This window comes from Lynx canadensis, chromosome X (assembly GCF_007474595.2).
Source record: "Lynx canadensis isolate LIC74 chromosome X, mLynCan4.pri.v2, whole genome shotgun sequence".
Taxonomy (NCBI): Eukaryota; Metazoa; Chordata; class Mammalia; order Carnivora; family Felidae; genus Lynx; species Lynx canadensis.
This window is the reverse complement of record NC_044321.2, coordinates 46075107-46095172: the sequence shown is the minus strand read 5'-3', so window position 1 is coordinate 46095172 and position 20066 is coordinate 46075107. Positions and strand designations below refer to the sequence as shown.

The window sequence follows — 20066 nt, the reverse complement described above, 5'->3', positions numbered from 1 at the left end:
TCTTTTCTGGATTGGAGGCTTCATGGGGAATAGGGTAAGATAAATTCAGATTAAAAAATGGATTGTAGAACTAGCCTGCCTGACTTTGAATCTTCACTCTACCACTTTAGCAAGTTACTTAATTTCTCTATGCCTCAGTTTCCTCATAAACTTTGAGGATTTGATGAGGTAATATATGGAAAAGCTCAGAGCATGTCACTTGTCACAGAGTAAGTACTATAGACGTGTTAGCTTCTCAGTGTAATCATTATGGGTTGGATAGGGATGAATGGCCAGACTGTAGAAGACCATGAATGTCAGACTGGGAAATTTGAACTTGGGTGAAGACCTGCTAACAGGCTTCTGAGCAAGGAAATTGGCAAGTGTAAGTGATCCTGTCATAAAACAGTCTAGTCTTCTGTAATTCATCTGGATGAATTACATGAGGAGATTGGCAGCAAAGGTAGAAAAATTTCAGCTATTTGATCTAGGTGTGAATAGATAATCTCTGGATTCAGATGAGAGTAATGGGGGCAGAAATGCAGTTTCTGGTATGGGTGGAATAGCAGTATGGCTGAGAAAAGTGATTCTGAAGCCCAGTGGCTTAGGTCTGAATCCCAGCTTGGTCACATATTGGTCCTATAACCTTGGGAAAATGACTTAATCTCTCTGTGCCACAGTTTCTTCTCAAAATGTGATTTTAATTCTTTCTTCTCATACTTCTTCTGAGTATTAAATGAGTTAAATTGTAGAACAGTACCTGGCCTGTATTACTAATATTATTATTCTTATCCCCCAGAAATTCCTATTGTAGCCACAGCCTGGCAGGAGTAGGCCCGTGCTGCCAAGGCAAAGAAATGTAATCACTGAGTTGGTCTGTGAGGCTGTGTAGCATTTCAGAAGGTGAAGTTGTTCACATGCTCTCAGCACCACCTTTCCAGGTTCTCAGGGCTCCAGATGCCCACTCTACAGGTACCCACTACACAGTGGATAGTAGCTCCATAGAGCAATGGATGGATGAAATCCAAGATGTTGGGAGAAGTGCCATAACTTCTTATTCATCTCTTCCATCCAGAATTGAGGTTTTAAGACCTAGTGGCCTGGAGGATTGCCAAGTCCTCTATTAAAAGACCAGCAAAAATAAGAGAAACCTTGTAAGATATGAAGATAGAGCAATAGTTTACCACTTGCTGAGTACCTACTATGTGCTATGTGTTTTTACATCATTATTTTATTTAATCTCTCTGACAACCCTGAAAAACAGATTTATTTGGCCCATTTTACAGATGAGGCGATTGAGATTGACAAAGGTTAGTAACTTGATGAGGTCATCCCACTCAGGGAGCACAAGCCTATATTTGAACCCCAGTTTTTGTTTGTTTGGGTTTTTTTTTTTGTTTTTCTTTGTTTTTTTAAAAATTTTATTTTATTCCAAAGCTACTCCTCTTTCACTCTCAGAGTTCCTTTTTGAGAAGTGTACAGGGTGGATATTCAGATAGACCTGGCTGAATCCTGGACCTAGCAGTTCTTCACCTGTGAGGCTTTGGGCTCAAACTACTTAATATCCCTGCACCTCAGTTTTCTCTTCTATAAACTGAGGGATTTTCCTTCTCAGGGCTACTCTGAGGATTAAATGAAGTTAAGCAGACTGTTGGCCCTTGCACAGCACAGGTTTGAACTGCACAGGTCCACTTATACGTAGATTTTTTTTTTTCGTGTAGTACTGTAAATGTATTCTCTCTTCCTTAGGATTTTCCTGATATTTTCTTTTCTCTGCCTTTATTGTAAGTCAGTCAGAGAAAGACAGGAGCATATGTTTTCACTCCTGTGTGGATCTTGAGAAACTTAACAGAAAACCATGGGGGAGGGGAAGGGGAAAAAAAGTTAAAACAGAGAGGGAGGGAGGCAAACCATAAGAGACTCTTACATACAGAGAACAAACTGAGGGTGGATAGGGGAGAGGGGAAGGTGGGTGATGGGCATTGAGGAGGGCACTTGTTGGGATGAGCACTGGGTGTTGTATGGAAACCAATTTGACAATAAATTATATTAAAAAACAAAAGATACTGTATATAATATGTAGAACATACAAAATATATGTTAATCGACTGTTTATGTTATCAGTAAGGCTTCCAGTCAACAGTAGGCTATTAGTAGTTAAGTTTTTGGAGAGTCAAAATGTGGATTTTCGCCTGCGTGAGAGGTTAGTACTACCCTAACCCTTACGTTGTTCAAGGGTCAACTGTATAAAGGGCCTTAGGTGCCGACATAAATGTAGCTATTCTTATTAGAAGTATCCGTAGTCCACCTCATAAATGGCAATGCTAGGACTAAAACCCAAGTCTCTGAACTCATTTACCCTTCTGTTACCACTGTACTGGTTAGTGGCAGTGATAACTTAAGGGTGGATGGTACCAAAGAGGTGACCTCAGGTGATGGAAGGTCTGTGTGTTTTGTGTACATAACATCCAGGCTAGACTTGGGGTGGGGAGAGTTGTAGAACCACATCTACCAGTGTCTAGTTTCCTTTCTGGGCAATTCTCTCTTCTCCACTCCTGAATTTTCCCCTCCCACTTGGCTTATATTTCAGGAGCTGCAGAAGGCCCAGAAGAAGAAATACATCAAGAAGAAGCCTTTGTTGAAGGAGGTAGAACAGCCTCAACCTCAAGAGTCCAATCTCAGCATGGCAGCGCCAGCCCCATCTCTGGCGACTACACCCCAGCTTCTCACCTCCTCCTCGCCCCTGCCTCCTCCTGAGCCTAAACAAGAGGCCCTCTCAGGAAGTCTTGCTGACCACGAATATACTGCTCGTCCCAATGCCTTTGGTATGGCCCAGGCAAACCGCAGCACCACACCCATGGCCCCTGGCGTCTTCTTGACCCAGCGGCGCCCTTCAGTTGGCTCCCAGAGCAATCAAGCAGGACAAGGTACAGCTGCCATATGGTTGCAGAACTGAGTAGGATCTTAGGGTCACCAGCTCCAAACCCTAAGTACCCTGGTAGATGAGAATACCTGGGAGGGATACTGATGGTCAACCTAAGGCGCTTGTATTTGATCTCTTAGGCAATGAAGGGACGTTAACTGATGTTAAACAGGGGCATTTCAGATGTGGGTTTAGAAAGAGCCTTCTGGTGACCAGAGTGGAGGGTGGGCAGTGGGTGAGAAGTCTAGGGAGGAGACATATACACAGGTTTCAGGCTGCAGTGAAGAGAAGCTGGGGCTATAGCAGAGGGAATGAAGAGGGAGAAGATAAATTGATCAAATATGGAGGAGGTCACAGTAGACATGGGAAGTGATTTGATGTGGGGAGAGAGAGGAAGAGGCAATGGGGGGGCATGACTCAAGCTCTCTTTTTCCTCACTTTGGCCTTCAAAGCCCAGTCCCTAGAGTATGCAGCTCAAGGGTGGTGAAGTCAGTGTGGCATTGGATGATGAAGATGAGGGTTGCTAATGAAACAAGGCCGTGGGAATGCCACCTTCCAGAACACTGAGCTATAATCACTAACCAGGCACTTATCCAGTCTCCGTGGTCAGGATAAGAGGACAGGGAGGCATTACCACATCCCTGCAGAATTTAGGAAGGAAAATGATTGGGACCAAATAAATCAATGAGGAAAAGGAATCAGACAGGCTAATCAGGGAGTAGATAGCTGCTGCAGGAGGTCATAGGAGGAAGCGCCAAGGCATGATGGAAGTAGTTAAGAAGGGCCTCTTGCCCAAGATGTGCCTGGAGCCAGTATAAGAATGGGGACACTCTGTGGGCAAAGGAACAGAGGAGGGGGGTAGAACAAATATAGATGGTGCTGGAGTTGTTGCTGAAGCCCTTGCCAAAGCCTTTACTTACCTCTCTTTTCCCCACAGGAAAGCGTCCTAAAAAGGGCCTGGCCACAGCAAAGCAGAGACTTGGCCGTATCCTGAAAATCCACAGAAATGGCAAACTACTTCTGTGAGCCTCCTAGTGTCCTGCCCCTCACCCCTTCACCCCCATTGCCTTCTCCATCGTCAACTCTCGGGGCACTCCTGGATCCTATCTGCCCCGGACAAGGTGCTGAGGCGCATTGTCCTGCTTTCTTGGAACTGACCAAAGGCACGGACTCCCCAAAGGGCCCCTTCACCAACTCCCCTAACTCCCTTTTCTACTTCCACTAGAGCATCCTGCCTTCCTTCTCCATACCTCTGACTAGCAGGTAAATGGGAGAGGTTTCTGGCTGACCAGAACCTTCTTCTGCTGCTTCAACCCATTTCTTTTTTACCAGCCTTATCTGCCCTATACTCGCATCCCCACTTAGAGCTAGGAGGCAGGATGAAGAGAAACAAAGTGAGCCTGGGCCCCTTGCTATTTCCCTGATTATGGAGTTCCCAGTGCTCAACACTTCCCACAACTCCAGCCCTGTCTGCAGAAGCCTGTCCACCTTTGCCCATATGTTCTTCCCCTTCTGCCCCCCAGCCAAGTGGACATATCCCATTCCAGATTCGTTCCTGGGAGAAGGGTCTAGCCTCTTTCCCCTCTTGCCAAATGCATCATGAAAATAAAGAAGAGGGCCTGGAGTCTCCTTATTGCCCCAGTAGGGGCCATTTCCAGAGGTGGACTAGAAAGGCTGTGGGCTGACTTCATTCATCTTTGGGAAGAAGAGAGATTTCTGTCATGTCTAAAGGTGGGGAGAGGACCAACACCCAAGCCTTTGACCATGACTTTGTAGCCCATTGGAGGAAGCTACTTTTGGGTGGCTACAGATGAGGTCCCCTGTCCCAAGGTGAGCTTCAGGGATTTGCCTGGATTTTGAGGTCCTGCAGAACATTATCCATGTGGCTATAGCTGGGCCCCAACAGGTGATCTTCCAACAGTCTGAAAGTTCCTACCACTGAAGCAGATAACTCTGGCCCTACGTACAGCCTGCTCTCTTCACCTGTACCACAGAGCACAGCCTGGACCTTCTGGAAAGGATGTGACAGGACAGCTCACCTCTGGGTTCTCCATCAGGAGCCTCCCTCCTTTCCCCACCTAAGGTCTTGGTCTAAAGAAGACCTCAGAACTCACATCTTCGCTTCTGGGCCTTTGTGCTCCCAGACATCAGGTCAATGCTCAAGCAGAGTACAGATGGGCTATTCGAGAGCCTGAACCTGGGAGAGGAGATGCCCGTCTGTAAAGGAGCAGATCATCTGATCCTCCTCTCCCTGTCTTCCCTTTGTGGATGTCTCTATTGTCCAAACAGTGCCCAACCCCTCCTCCTCCACTGTCTCCCTCCACCTCAGTTTGTCCCGCCTCTCTGGCAACCTGGACTGGATGGATAATGCCCCACTCCCTCCATTTTGGTACTGCCCAAGTGGAGTGCATCCTTGTCCTCTACTCCCCACTTTGACCTCACCCCAGTTTGCCCAGTGCTTCTGGGGAATTTAATAGCTACCATTGCAGGCTATGGGAGTATGTGAGGCTGCCCTTGTTGTCTTTGTGTCTCCAGTTTCTTTCTTTTCTCTACAGCCCCACATCTACTCTCCTCATTTGGAATCAGGGGCCCCTTAACCCCATTCCTTTTTTTTATTTTGGGGACCCCAGGGGCCATGCAGTCCGCCATCTAGTCACACCAAAGGCAAAAAGCCTGGCTACCTCCCCCCCCCCCCCCCAGAACGTGAGGTCCCCACTCCCCTCCCCTCTATTTCCACCCAGCTTTGCTCTTCTTGGGGATTTCAAGGCAGCAGAGGGTAGTGAGGGGAGGGAAGGAGGAACAGTTTGTGTCCCTGTGTGGGCAACTGCCTGACTAGGCCCTGCCTGACTGCTGTAACAAAGACCAGGACCCCAGCCCTTCTGCCCATTAACACCCTCCCCCCTTGATATTTCAAAGGCAGCTAATTGCTAGCAAATCCCCCTGGTTCCAGGCCCCTTTCCCCTCTGTTTCTTTGTTAGAAGTTTCTGTGGAGCTGAAACCCAACTTCCATTTGACTGGGTTTCCATTTAGTTTAGTTGGGCTCTCAGAGTCTCCTGTATGTTGTTTTGTGTTTTAAATGAAAAGCAAGTTTACCCTCAGAGTTATGCTTTTCCAAAGAGGCTAGTGTGCTTTTTCTTTCTTTCTTTTTTTTTTTTTAATGTTTCAGGTTCTAAGTGAAGTGAGTTGGGGAGGGGTTGGAGTGGTAGTAACTAAGGTGTAGAACATGGTGAGAGTTAACCTCTGGTATCCAGTCCCTAGCACAGAGCTGGGGGTTGGATAGGGGGCAGGGAGAGAGGATTTCTATTCACCTTTAATATATTTTTACAGAAAAGCAAACAATTTAAAAACAAGCCCACCGCTTCTGTACATGTCTAAATATATTTTTAGAAGTGGGTAGGATTGTGAATTTCTGATGCAGGGCCTTTTTATAAACAGGTTAGAATAGCATCATACAGACTTCTCTGTTGTTTTTTCCCCTGTTTTTTTCTTATGTTGTGTTACTAATGTAATTTATATTTTTTTTAGATCCTCCCTTTCCTATATAGATAAAAGTGATTTATCTTGGCAAATGCTTTGCTTGGCATTCTTTTGTGGTGGTAGTGGTGGTGGTGGGTGGTGGGGTGGGTCCAGGAGTGCCGCCTTCTCTTTACATTTTCTCTTCCTCTCCCTTTTGTGAACTCAGCACTTCCTTGGTGCCCAACCTTACACCTGAGATGGGGAGGGGACAGAATCCCAGCTTTCATGAGAGACACAATTGACACATTAGAAACATAACCAGAAGTACAGTGAGCAGAAAAGAAAGGCAACAATTCAAAGTGGCCTGACAAGTTTGTTGGGAAGGCTTTCCATATCTTCCATGGGCTATTCTTAGTGGCTACACCTGTATTGTCTTTGAATATGGAATTTTGGTGTTTTGTTTTTCTTCCCTCTCTCTTTATCTGACATGCTCCTCCAGGCTGAACTTGATTACTGTGTTTAGGTTCAGTGCAAGGGATAAGATAGAATTATTAGAGCTAACACATCATGATCATTTCCTTGTGCTAGACACTTCTCTTAGTGTTCTATGTATATTGATTCATTTAATCCTCACTGATGTCCTCATCCTACTGATCAGAAAACAGGCGAAGAAACCTTCTAGCATCAAACATCTTAAGTTGTGGGGCCAGCCTGGTTCCAGAGTCTGTGTTCTTATCACAGTACCACCTCTCACTGATAACCACTACAATTTATTAAGTGCCTTTTCTGTGCCAGGCATTGGGCTAGGGGTTTTACTTAGGATATCTCATTTAATGCTCACTGACAACGTTGGGAGATAGTTGTTAGTCCTGTTTACAGTGAAGGAGATTGAAATTTGCCAGTGGTCTTCCACAGCAGGATCTGCCTAACTCCAAAACTCATGTTCTTTCCCCTCACCATGTTAGAAAATCTTTTGCACATCAATGACCCAACAGATGTTTATTGAGCACCTGTTGTGTGCAAAATGCAGCATTGGGAATTGTGTCTTGAAAAGAGCCCAAGGGATAATGTCAGGAGCATCAGTTCAAAATCTACTACCACCCTGACTCTGTGACCCAGGGCAGGCTGCTTCCTCTCTGAGAGCCATTGTAAAAGGACTTTGGACCCAATGAGAATTTCTTTCTTTTTAATGTGTATTTTTGAGAGAGAGAGAGACAGAGACAGACTGCAAGCAGGGGAGGGGCAGAGAGAAATGGAGACACAGAATTTGAAGCAGGTTCTAGGTTCTGAGCTGACAGCACACAACCTGATGCAGGGCTCGAACCCATGAGTCGAGGGATCATAACCTGAGCTGAAGTTGGATGCTTAACCAACTGAGCCACCCAGGTGCCCCAGAGAATTTCTTCGTCCTAGAGATTCTGCTACTGTGCGTCTGGGGTGACTGTGTTTGGCATCTACTGGCTGGATAGCCTCCTCTAGCTCTTTCAATCTGAATGTTGGTATTAGGATCTAGGGAGGAAAGGTTCTTGTCTGGGGCATGGGGAACTGTGTCTTGTGGTAGAAATGCAATAGGAAAGAGGGGAGGGATTTCAGAGCCTTTGCAGGAATGGTGGGTTGGGTTCTCTTTGTCATCAGCTCAAGGATAAGCTAGAGTCTTGGTTACCTTACCTCTCATCCAGACAGGAGGTGCCAGAAGATGAGAGGATCCTGTCGAAAAATTAGGAGGAAAACAAGCACCCAACTTCAGTTTTTCCTCTATGGAGTGGAAAAGTACACAGGACTTGTCACTAAGAACCTGCCTTCTCAATGACCAAATAATTTGGGGGAGATTGCTTGTCTGGATCTCAGTTTCTACATTGTCTAGATGGAATTATTTCAACTATGAAGCCCTCTAGAAGTATGGTCACCCCCAAACTTTCTGGATGCTGTTGATTCCCAAACCGAATCTTCTTAGACCTGACCTGTCCTGAGTACAGATCCCCAATTCTGCTTGTTCATGTTGTGTTCCCTGCCTCAGGTACACAGGCCCTTCCCTTTCCATCAGGACCCTGTTCATGTCAAGTTGACTGAAATGGCACTTGCCCTCCACTAAACTGAGTAGATCAGAAGGGCACCAGAGATGAGCACAAGATGCTAGTTAGGGAATCTGTCCTGGGGAAGCAGGGTGTTCAGAAAGCAGGTAAATCTTGTCAGGGGTGATTCCTGAACTTAAGGATGAAAAGTAGCCAGTCAGGTGAAGAACAGTAGGAAGAGTTGTCCAAGCCAAGGCAATAGCATGAATAAAGTCAGAGGGGAGCACCCATGTGCATATAGGGGACAAGCAATTTGGTATAACTACAGCTGTGACTTTCACCTGGGGAATCATGAATAATCTCCAAGAGGGCATGTCTAGTTTGAGAAGACATGATCAAAGTTGATTAGTTTTAGGTGTGATGTTTATCTTTTGATGTTAGTCAAAAGACTTAACTGTATCCCATGAATGATAGAGAACCATTAAAATGATAGGGTTTAAGCAGAAAATGGCATGATCTAACTTGCTTTTAAAAAACATCCCTTAGGAGAGAGCCAAAGCATAAGAGACTGTTAAAAACTGAGAACAAACTGAGGGTTGATGGGGGGTGGGAGGGAGGGGAGGGTGGGTGATGGGTATTGAGGAGGGCACCTTTTGGGATGAGCACTGGGTGTTGTATGGAAACCAATTTGTCAATAAATTTCATATATATAAAAAAATAAAATAAAAAACATCCCTTAGGAGTGGATTAGGAGGAAGTGAGATGAAGTCAGACAAGTGAGGATGTTACTGAAGGAGGGATGGAGAGGGCACCATCTCGTCTTCTAGTGCCCCCATTGAAAGCTGCTTCCCTAAGGTAACCTTCATTCAATTGTCCAGTCAATTCTGGCCTTTTCCTGGACTTCTACATCTCATAAAGGGCAGAAATCCTAGGCTATTTCCAGGAGGCAGACACATGGAGTTGTCCAGTCATACAACCCACAAGACAGAAATTGCACTCCTTTATCCCCCTTTTAGCTTTTTAACTCAAAATAGCTTACCTCTTGAGGCCCTCTCCTTCCCCATAGGACCACAACACAATGCCAGCAGTCACCAATGAATGTGGTAAGAGATACACAATATCCATTTTACATTTTCCTTGTCGGAGCCCAGCAAGCCTCCCTTACATTCCATTCTATTATACACAACTTTTCAATGTTACCTCCCCAAAGGCCTCTTTTCATCATCCCCTCCTGCACAAGAACATTTGAGACTTCCTGCTGCTTATTACACCTTCTGGGTTTCAAGGCTTTTCAGAACCTGGCCCAGCCTGGAGATAATGGGCTGTAGTAGAAAGAGGATGTTCCTGAAAGTTGAAAAGACCAATGATTGAATTACATCTTTACCACCTATGTGATCTTGAGCTGGCTACTTTATATTTCCTAGACTTAGTTTCATCATCTGTAAAATGAAGATATAATCCCTGCCTCATTGAATTGTTGGGAGGAATTACAGTAGCTTTAAAGAACTTACTTCAATATCTGACACTCCAGTGATCAGTAAATTTACCCACTTAAGATTTTCCCAGCAAATCCTATAATCTTATAGAGATTACAGAAATAGTAAGCCTTTAAAGGAATTGGAGAGAATATTCCAAACTGGGGCAGGAAATCAAGTTGGTTCCATGATGAAAGTGTTTGAAAGACCTAGAAAAATGGCTGAGTCAATAGGTGTGATACACCTTAAAGTCCTGCAGAGGAGGTACAACTAAGTCTATGACGAAGTTGCTGGAAGGTGCCAGATTATCATCCATGCTAATTCAATATTGATTCAGCTTTACAGTGGTTTATCAAAACTTCCTTTGTATTAGGCCCTGTGCATGCTATCAGAGGGCTTGATCCTCAAGGAGCATGTGGTTTAATACACAGACTTGGAAACCCAAGTACAGCATACTGGATAAATATGTTACAAATAATTGTGGGGTGCTATGAGAGCATGAAGGAGACTGAATCCAGTCAGAGGAACAGGAAAGACTTTGAGAAGTCTGATTTGAATGTTGAAGGGCATTCACTAGGCAAGGGAAGGCAGAGTAATGTGTTGGAATAGAGCATTCCAAGCAAAAGGACTAGCATAAGTAGAAGTGGAAAGTGGAGGAAGCCTGGTGTATGGGTGGAACTATAAGCCCTTGAGTTGGGCTGGTGTAAAGGCTAGAGTAAGGTATGGCAAGTGCTGGGGAATGAAGCCTGAAGAGGTTGGCAGGGACTGTGGAGGTCCAATTTATGTTTCAGAATATTTTCTTTGGTAATCCTTGGGGTGGCAGAGATAGAAGCAGGTTAGTATGGAGGCTAGTGTGAAAGGGGTTGTTGCAAGTTTCCAGTTAAGTTGCAAGGCAGTGGCTGTGAAGATACCAGAGATGTTAACCCATAGCCCTTTTTCTCCTGACATTTTACTATGAACATTTTCAAACATTTCAGAAAGTCAAAGTAATTGTTCTACGAACACCCATATATCCACCATCTAGGTTTTACAATTAGCATGTTACTATACTTGATTCTCCCACACATCTATTCATCCCTCTATCCATCAACCCATATTATTTTTTATGTATTTCAAATTAGACATCTGTATATTTCCCCTTAAGCATATCTGCATGCATGCCATTAACTAGAGTTTAGTATACATTTGTGATTCTTTTTTAAGCTAAAATTTCCATATAATAAATGTGTCCCCGGTCAATCACAGCCCTTCCCCCTTCTGGAGCAGGCCTTGAGTTTGAAAGCATAGAATTTGGAATGTGTGAAAATAGAAAGATGATCCAGAGCCTGAGTGGCTCACTCCCCAGCGAAGTCATAAAAGCAGGTAACCATAAGGGGTACACAAACATTAGTAAATAAGCTTGAATGGATGCCTTTCAGCCTCCTCCTATCCCGCTACAGAGCCTCATCTTTATGGATCAATGCATGTAACAGTGGAGCAGAGAAGAGTGGAGTCAAGGGACTGCCAAGCCCTCAGGAGCTAACAATCTTGCAGGGAGAGACAAACACAGTCACAATTCAGTGTTAACAAATGTTGAATGTTGCATTGCACCAGGGTTAGTGCCATAACAGTAAAGAGTAAAAACTGAGGTAAAACACAAAAGTGCCACAAGGGTTTGTAGTGTGTGTGTGTGTGTGTATGGAGAGGAGAGGAAAGTGGGGAACAGGGAGAGATAAGATGAATGACTCAGACTCTTGAGACTGGAGGAACTCAAAAAGGGGGAAAGTATTTAGCAGCCATGAAAAATTTCCTGCAGGTGAGAGGAGTTAAGTCTTGAAGATTATTTACTTTGGTAATAAGTGTGGCAGACATAAAGATATTTTAAGTTACAAATAACAGAAAACCCAAGTAAAGCATGGGCTATTAGCTCATGTACTTACAAAGTCTAGATGTATGTGGATTTCAGGCACAGTTTAATCAGATCTTTGGTTCTGATTATCTCAGTTCTTCCCTCGTGTGTGTTAGCTTTATCTTTGGATACTTCTTCATGGTTACAAGCTGGCTGTACACAATTCTTCCACTTGTGCTTATTTGCCATCTATACATCCTCTTTGGTAAAAAGTGCCTGTTTAAGTTTTTTCATATTTTTAGTTGGCCTATGGTTTTCTTACAATTGAACTTTGAGAACTTTTCATATATTTAGGATATAAATTATTTGTTGCATATGTAATTTGCAAATATTTTCTCCCAGTCTGCAGTTTGTCCTTTTATTCTCTTATCAGTGTCTTTTGTAGAGGAACCCTTTTTAATTTTGACAATTTCTTTATCAATTTTACCTATTTTTTAAATTGTCCTGTTTAAGAGTTCTTTGACTAACCCTAGGTCATGAAAAATTTCTCCTATGTTCTAAAAGTTTTATAGTTTTATGTTGTACATTTATATTTATGATCAATTTTATTATTTTTATTTGTATTTTGTATTAAATCTTTTTTAATGCTTACTTTTGAGAGAGAGACAGAGTGTGAGCAGGGGAGGGACAGAGAAAGAGGGAGACACAGAATCCGAAGCAGGCTCCAGGCTCTGAGATGCCAACACAGACCCCAACGCAGGGCTTGAACTCATGAACTGCAAGATCATGACCTGAGCCGAAGTCGGATGCTCAATTGACTGAGCCGCCCAGGTGCCCCTCTATGATCCACTTTAAGATAATTTTTGTATACTGTAAGATGGTTAGGTCAAAGGTTTTTTTTTTTTTTTTGGCTTAAAATGTCCAATTATATCAATATCACTTGCTAAGAAAATTGTGCTTTCTTTATTGAATTCCTTTTTCCCCTTTATCAAAAATCAGGTAGCTGTACTTGTGTGGTTCTATTTCTGGAATCTCTATTCTGTTGATCTTATGTTTCTATAATTCCACCAGTACCACACTATTTTGATTACTGTAGCTATATAGAAAGCCTTAATATCAAGTGGGGTAATTCCTCCCACTCTATTCTTCTTTTTCAGCATTGTTTAGCTATCCCAGGGCCTATGCCTTTTCATAAATACATTTTAGAATAAGCTTTTCTGTGCCTACAGATATCTTGCTGGTATTTTGAAGGGAATTGCATTAAATCTATAGCTCAATTTGGAGAGAATTAACATGTTGCAAGTTTTAAATACTTCTAGATTTTATATAATTTTTAATTGAAATGAAAAGACTTTGTGCCCAAGAAGTGCCCTTCTCTGTAGGGCACAAAGTCTAAATGTACAGACTGAGGAATTGTCACAAAGTGAACACATCTGTGTAATCATTACCCAGTTCAAGAAATATAGAGTAGCATCTAAGGGATTGAGTCTTAACACAAAAGAGAGAGGAGATAAACTCATGGACCACCTGAGATGAGAAAGAAAGTGCTTAAAGATCTATATCCTCATGGAAAGGTGCATTTTCTAAAATAGACTTCCCACTGGCATATGGACACAATGAGGCATCTTGTCTGTCTTGGCCTAGGCTTTGGAAGGGGGACAAATTTTTCTCCTATATGAATTATTAATCATGTAACTGAGCTTTACATGGGTTTGTGATTCAAGCTTATACTGCTTATGTGGTCCCAGAACCTACAACTTGTGAAATTAACAGAAAAATTGGTCTCTCTGGGGCATCTGGAAAAAACACACCACACCTCTCAATATAAACATGTCTGTAAACCAGGCTGAACAAGAATTTCATATATAAAACCCAATTGAACATAAAGTAACTCACAATAAGCAAGAGCAAATAAAACAAACAGTAGGAATAAACCTCCATGAACTTTAGATAATAGAAGAATCTAATAGAGTTAATAAAGTATGTTAAAATTGATTATGGATATAAAAGAAGAAATAAAATAACATAAAAGAACAAAACACTAAAGAAAGAATAGGCATATTTGAAAAGAAATGAACCAAAACATTTCTAGAAATGAAAAATGCAATAATGGAAATTAAATGCTCAATGAATGAATTAAACAGATTAAACACTGTTGAAGAGAGAATTTAACTGGAAGACATCTTAGGAAATTACTCAGCAAATGGCACACACAGTGAAAGGAAAAAAAGTAAGAGGCTAGAATATGTGGAAAACGATGAGAAGGTCTAATAAATGAGTAATTGGAGTTGCAGAAGGAATAAGTAAGGGGAAAGGGGAATATAATATACAACTGCCTACTCAACAATTTCACTTGGAAATATATCCAAAATGTGACTCCTGATCCCACCCCCTGCTCCCAGGCAAAACCTGCTTCTCCCCTGACCTCCCTCATATTAGTAGATGGCAACTTCATCCTTCCAGGTGCTCAAGTCAAAAACTTGGGCAATCCCTGATTCATATCTTTCTCTCTCTCAATCTATATCCAAGCTGTAGGCAAATTCTTTTGGCTTTCCTTCAAAATGTTTCCAGAATCTGACTACTTCTCACCATCTCCACTGCTGCCACTTTGGCCAGAACCAGCGTCATTTCTTACTACAATAGCCTCCTAACCCATCTCACTGTTGCCTCCATCCCCCCTGCCCCCTGCCATAGTCTAATCTCAATACAGCATCAAGAGAAATCTTTTAAATATGTTGGAGACTTCAGAGAAGATAGAGAAGACATAACTTTTCCTATTCCAGCCACTAAGTGCAATAAACCCCCTGGATATTCAATATAAAACAGACATAAGACTTTGAATGGTAAATAGAAGCCAGATCACTAAGGGCATTGGGCCTGAGGAACAAGACAATGGTAAGTTCTTTGGTTTGCTTTTTGCCTCATACATCCTAGACTGGATACTGGAGAAGCCAGCAATCCTCAAACACCAATAGAGGCAGACAAAACCCTGTTTTCTCTAGCTGAAGGACTAATAAAAGGGGCAATCTGGCAATACAGAAAACCTTTAGACCATGACCATTCTACTGCAGCAAACCATAGAAAAGCTATGGCTCCACCCCCCACCCTCAGAAACAAAGACTGAGCCTAGACTCTTTTTGGGTTTTGATGAGAGTCTCCAACCTCCCTCCACCCACCACCAAGGTGGTGTCAGAGAAAGCCAAGTGGAGAACATGGACTTCCACCCCCACCTGGCAGTAATGTGACACCACACCTTCCCCTGCCACAGCCTTCTCAGAAGAGGCCAGCTCAACCAGAAGATTTAACTAAGGTTCAGACTCATGAAATAATACCCAAAATGTCCAGATGTAAATAAAAAATCACTCGTTCTACTAAGAACCAGGAAAATTTCAAATTGAATGAGAAAAGACAACAGAGCTAACACCAAGATAACACAGATACGATCTTCTGGCAAGTGTTGTAAAGGAGCCATAATAAAAATGCTTCAACAAGCAATTGCAAACCCACTTGAAATAAATAAAAAAATTAGAAGTCTCAGCAAAGCAATAGAAGATATAAAGGAGAACCAAATAGAAATTTTAGAACTAAAATATAAGAAGTTTTGGGGCACCTGGGTGGCTCAGTCAGTTAAGCATCCGACTCTTGCTTTCGGCTCAGGTCATGATCTCATGGTTCGTGAGATTGGGATTCTCTCTCTGCCCCTCCCCTGCTCGTTCTCTCTCTCTCTCTCTCTCTCAATAAATACGCATTAAAAAAAAACAGTGGATGGCTTCAACAGCAGAATGAAGACAAATGAGGAAGTAATCAGAGAAACTGAAGATAGAATACAAATGACCCAGTTGAACACAGTTCCTGGCACTGAAAAGTGACTTCAGCTAGGCTATATTTATATACAAGATAAACAGAAAAAAATCAATTGTATTTCTATATACTAGCATAAAATTAAGATTATATAAATTAAAGTATATAAATTTAAAACATGCAATTGCTAAAAAACAAAGTGCTTGTATGTAAATTTAACAAAACATGTATAGGACTTGTATGCTGAAAGCTAAAAAATGCTAATGAAAGATATCAAGGAAGATCTAAATAAACAGACATTCCATGTTCATTGATTAAAAGACTCACCATAGTAAGGATATTTTTTTATCCCAGAATGATCTAGAAATTTAATGTAATTCTAATCAAAGCTCCCAGCAAGATTTTTTTTGGTACATAGATAAGATTATTCTATTTGTATAGAAAGGCAAAGGAACTAGAATAACTGAAATGGGTTGAATGTTGGTCCCCCAAAACATATGTTCACTTCTTAACCCCCAAATCTGTGAATGTGACTTTATTCAATAAAAGTATTCTTACAAATTTGATTAGGGATCTTGAGATCATCCTGGATTATCTGAGTGAGCCCTAAATGCAATGACAACTGTCCTTAGAAGAAATGGCATAGACACAAAGGATATGGCCATGTGAAGATGGAAGCAAGGATTGGAGTTATGCAGTCACAAGCCAAAGAACACCTGGAGCCACCATAAATTAAAAGAGGGAAGAAAGGATTCTCCCCTATAGCTCTTGGAGGGAGGGTGACCATACCAACACCTTGATATCAGGCTTTTGGCCTCCAGAACTGTAAGAAAATAAATTTATGTTGTTTTGGGCCACCAAGCCTGTGATAGATAATTTGTAATAGATAATAAGAAGCTAATAAAATAGCTAAAACAATTCTGGAAAAGGAAAAAAGTAGGAAAAATTACTCTACTTGACTTCAACAAAGTGTATATAGCTACAGTAATCAAGACTATGTGATTTTAGCAAAAAGATGGGCACATATATCATAAAAACAGAGAACCCAGAAATAACTAGCCTATCTACACACAAATAAAGCCAACTCATTTTTTTGGCAAAGGTGCAAAAGCAGTTTAATGGAGGAAAGATAGTGTTTTCAACAAAAATGTTCTGGAGCAATTGGATATCTATAGGCAAAAAGTGAACCTCAACCTAGACTTCACAACTTATAGAGAAATTAACTCAAAGTGGATCATAAATTTATGTGTAAAATGTAAAATTATAAAATTTATAACATAGGGAAAATCTGCAAACCTAGGACTTGGTGAAGAATTTTTAGACATGATGCCAAAAACCTGTCCACAAAAAGTTGATAAATTGACTTAACCAAATTTTGCTCTGTGTAAGACCTTGTTAAGAGGATTAAAAGGCAATGGGGTGCCTGGATGGCTCAGTTGGTTCAGCATCCAACTCTTGATTTCAGCTCAGGGCATGATCTCATGCTTTGTGAGTTCAAGCCCCACATCAGGAGCTGTGCTGACAGTGTGGAGCCTGCTTGGGATTCTTTCTCTCCTCTCCTTGCCCCTCCCCCGCTTGCACTCACACATGCACACACACTCTCTCTCTCAAAATAAACTTAAAAGAGGATCAAAAGGCAAGCTAAAGACAAAAAATACTTGCAAACCTCATATAAGGATTCATATCTAGTATATATGAAGAACCCCCACAACTCCACATTAAAAAATCCAATTAGAAAATGGTCAAAAAAGCATGAAGAGACATTTTATTGAAGAGGATATACGATGGAAAATAAACACATGAAAAGATGTTCAAGGTCATTATCCACTAGGGAAATGCAAATTGTAACTATTATGAGGTATCTCTACACACCTATTAGAATAGCTAAAATAAAAAATGACAATGCCAAATACTGGAAAAACCGAGGAGAAAGTAGATCCACCATACATTGCTGGTGGGGATATAAAATAGTACACATTCACCTCAAAAAACAGTTTTTCAGTTTCCTAAAAAATTACACATACACTTATCATATGACCCAGAAATTCTACTTCTAGGCATTTACTCTAAAGAAATGAAAATAGATGTTGGTGCAAAACCTGTACACATATGTTCACAGGAGCTTTAGTTTTAATAGCCAAAAACTGGAAATAAACTTTTCATATATAAAACTTGTATGTACTTCAAGGGCATTATGTGGAATAAAAAAAAAAAAACCAAATGCCCAAAAGGTCAAATATTGTATGTCAGTAGGTAAATAGTTAAACTGTGGTACATCCATGCCAATACCAAAAGTGGTAAGCTATTGATGCACACAACTTGGATGGGCTTCAGGGTCATTATTATGCCGAATTAAAAAAAGCCAATTTTAAAATGTGATACACTGTTATGATTCCATTTATATAAAACTCTCTAACAAAATTATAAAAATGGAAAAAAAGATTATTGGTTGTCAGATATTAGGGATGGTCATAGGGAAAGTGGGGAGTGTTACTATAACAGTGGGGAAGCATAACGAAGATCTTTATGGTGATGAAATAGTGCTGTATCTTAATTGTGGCTACATTAATCAACACATGTGGTAAAACGACAGACTAATACACAACCACAATGCAAAAAACATCAAATTCATGGTTACACCCACAGTACAATATAATATTGTAGTAAAATTAAGATCTATCCATTAGAGGAAACTGGGTGAACATGGGAACTCTCTGAACTGTCTCTTCAACAGTCTTTAAATCTATAATTTTAAAATAAAAAGTTTAAAAATGTAAGTCGAGGGGCACCTGGGTGACTCAGTTGGTTAAGCGTCCAACTTTGGCTCAGGTCATGATCTCACTATTCCCAAGTTTCTTTTTTCTTTCTTTTTTTTTTACATTTACTTATTTTTGAGAGACAGAGCACAAGTGGGGGAGGGGCACGGAGAAGGAGACATGGAATCTGAAGCAGGCTCCAGGTTCCAAGCTGTCAGAAGAGAGCCCAACACGGGACTCAAACTCACAAACCGTGAGATCATGACTTGAGCTGAAGTTGGACGCTTAACTGACTGAGCCACCCAGGTGCCCCACACTATTCCCGAATTTAAGCTCCATTATCAGGCTCTGTGCTGATAGCTCAGAGCCTGGAGCCTGCTTCAGATTCTCTGTCTCCCTCTCTCTCTGCCCCTCCCCCACTCGTGCTCTGTCCCCCTTTCTCAAAAAATAAATATTTACAAAAACTATTAAAAAAAATGTAAGTCATATCAGGGGCACCTGGGAGGCTCAGCCGGTTAAGCATCTGACTCAGGTCATGATCTCAGTGTTCATGAGTTCTAGCCCCTCATCTGGCTCCGCATTGGCAGTGTGGAGCCTGCTTGGGATTCTCTCTTGCTCGCTCTCTCTGCCCCTCCCTAGCTTGTTCTCTCTCTCTCTCTCTCTCTATCTCTCACTCAAAATAAATAAATGAACTTTAAAATATGTAAGTCAAATCACATCATTACTCAGCTCAAAATCCTTTCAATGATCCCTCACTTCACTCGGAGTAAAAGTCCAAATCTTTAGCTTGTCAGGCTTACTTGTCACCCATATCAATTTTCTGACCTCTTTTCTCACTCTCCCTTGATTCACTCTGGTCTAGCCACACTGGCCTCCTTGCTGTCCCTTGAAAGTGCCAGGTATACTTGCCCTTGCTTGCTCTGGCTAAAAATATATAACCTTCAGTTCTGGAAAATATTTCTTTACTTTTTGATCATTTCTTTCTATCTGTTATTTGCCCATTCAATCCCCATTAATTGGAAGTTAGCTCTTCTTGTCTGGACCTCTTACTTCTTCTCTCTCTGCATAGTAATTGTTTGGATTTACTTACTTGAATATTTTTTTCAAACATATCATCCAATCCTTCTAACGAGTTTTCCATTTCTGCTAATACAGCTGACCCTTAAATAACAAGTGTTTGAAACTGTGTGGGTCCACTTACATGTGGATTTTTTAAAAAATTATTGTCAAGCTAGTTAACATACAGTGTAGTAGTCTTGGCTTCAGGAGTAGATTCCTGTGATTCATCACGTACAGCACCCAGTGCTCATCCCAACAAGTGCCCTCCTCAATGCCCATCACCCATTCTCCTCACCCCCATCAACTCTCAGTTTTTTCTCTGTATTTAAGAGTCTCTTATGGTTTGCCTTCCTGTTTCTTATTTTTCCTTCCCTTCCCCTATGGTCATCAGTTAAATTTGTCAAATTTATATGTGGATTTTTTTGGGTAAATATAGTACAGTACTATAACTATTTTCCTTATGATTTTCTTAATAATATTTCCTCTAGCTCACTTTATTGTAAAAATACAGTATATATCACATGAAACATACAAAAGCATGTAATTGAAAGTTTATGTTATCAGTAAGGCTTCCAGTCAACAGTAGGCTATTAGTAGTTAAATTTTGGAGGAGTCAAAAGTTATATATAGATTTTTAAAATTTATTTATTTACTAATTTTTTAAATTCTAGTGTAATTGATGTACAGTTTTATATTAGTTCCAGGTGTAAAATATACTGATTCAACAATTCTATACATTACTCAGTGCTCATCACAATAAGTGTAATCTTTAATCCC

General features: G+C 41.3%; 1 protein-coding gene across 4 annotated transcripts in view; it reads left to right on the top strand.

The window, feature by feature from the left end:
- PHF8 (PHD finger protein 8) overlaps window positions 1-6471 on the top strand; it is an 88779-nt gene extending 82308 nt beyond the window's left edge. For all 4 annotated transcript variants that reach the window (XM_030304707.1, XM_030304708.1, XM_030304706.1 and 1 more), the window contains 2 exons: window positions 2570-2906; window positions 3840-6471. In XM_030304707.1, the coding sequence (XP_030160567.1) occupies window positions 2570-2906; window positions 3840-3928 (426 nt within the window). In that variant the 3' untranslated portion in view covers window positions 3929-6471. The remainder of the gene's footprint in view (window positions 1-2569; window positions 2907-3839) is intronic.
- Window positions 6472-20066: the final 13595 nt, after the last annotated feature.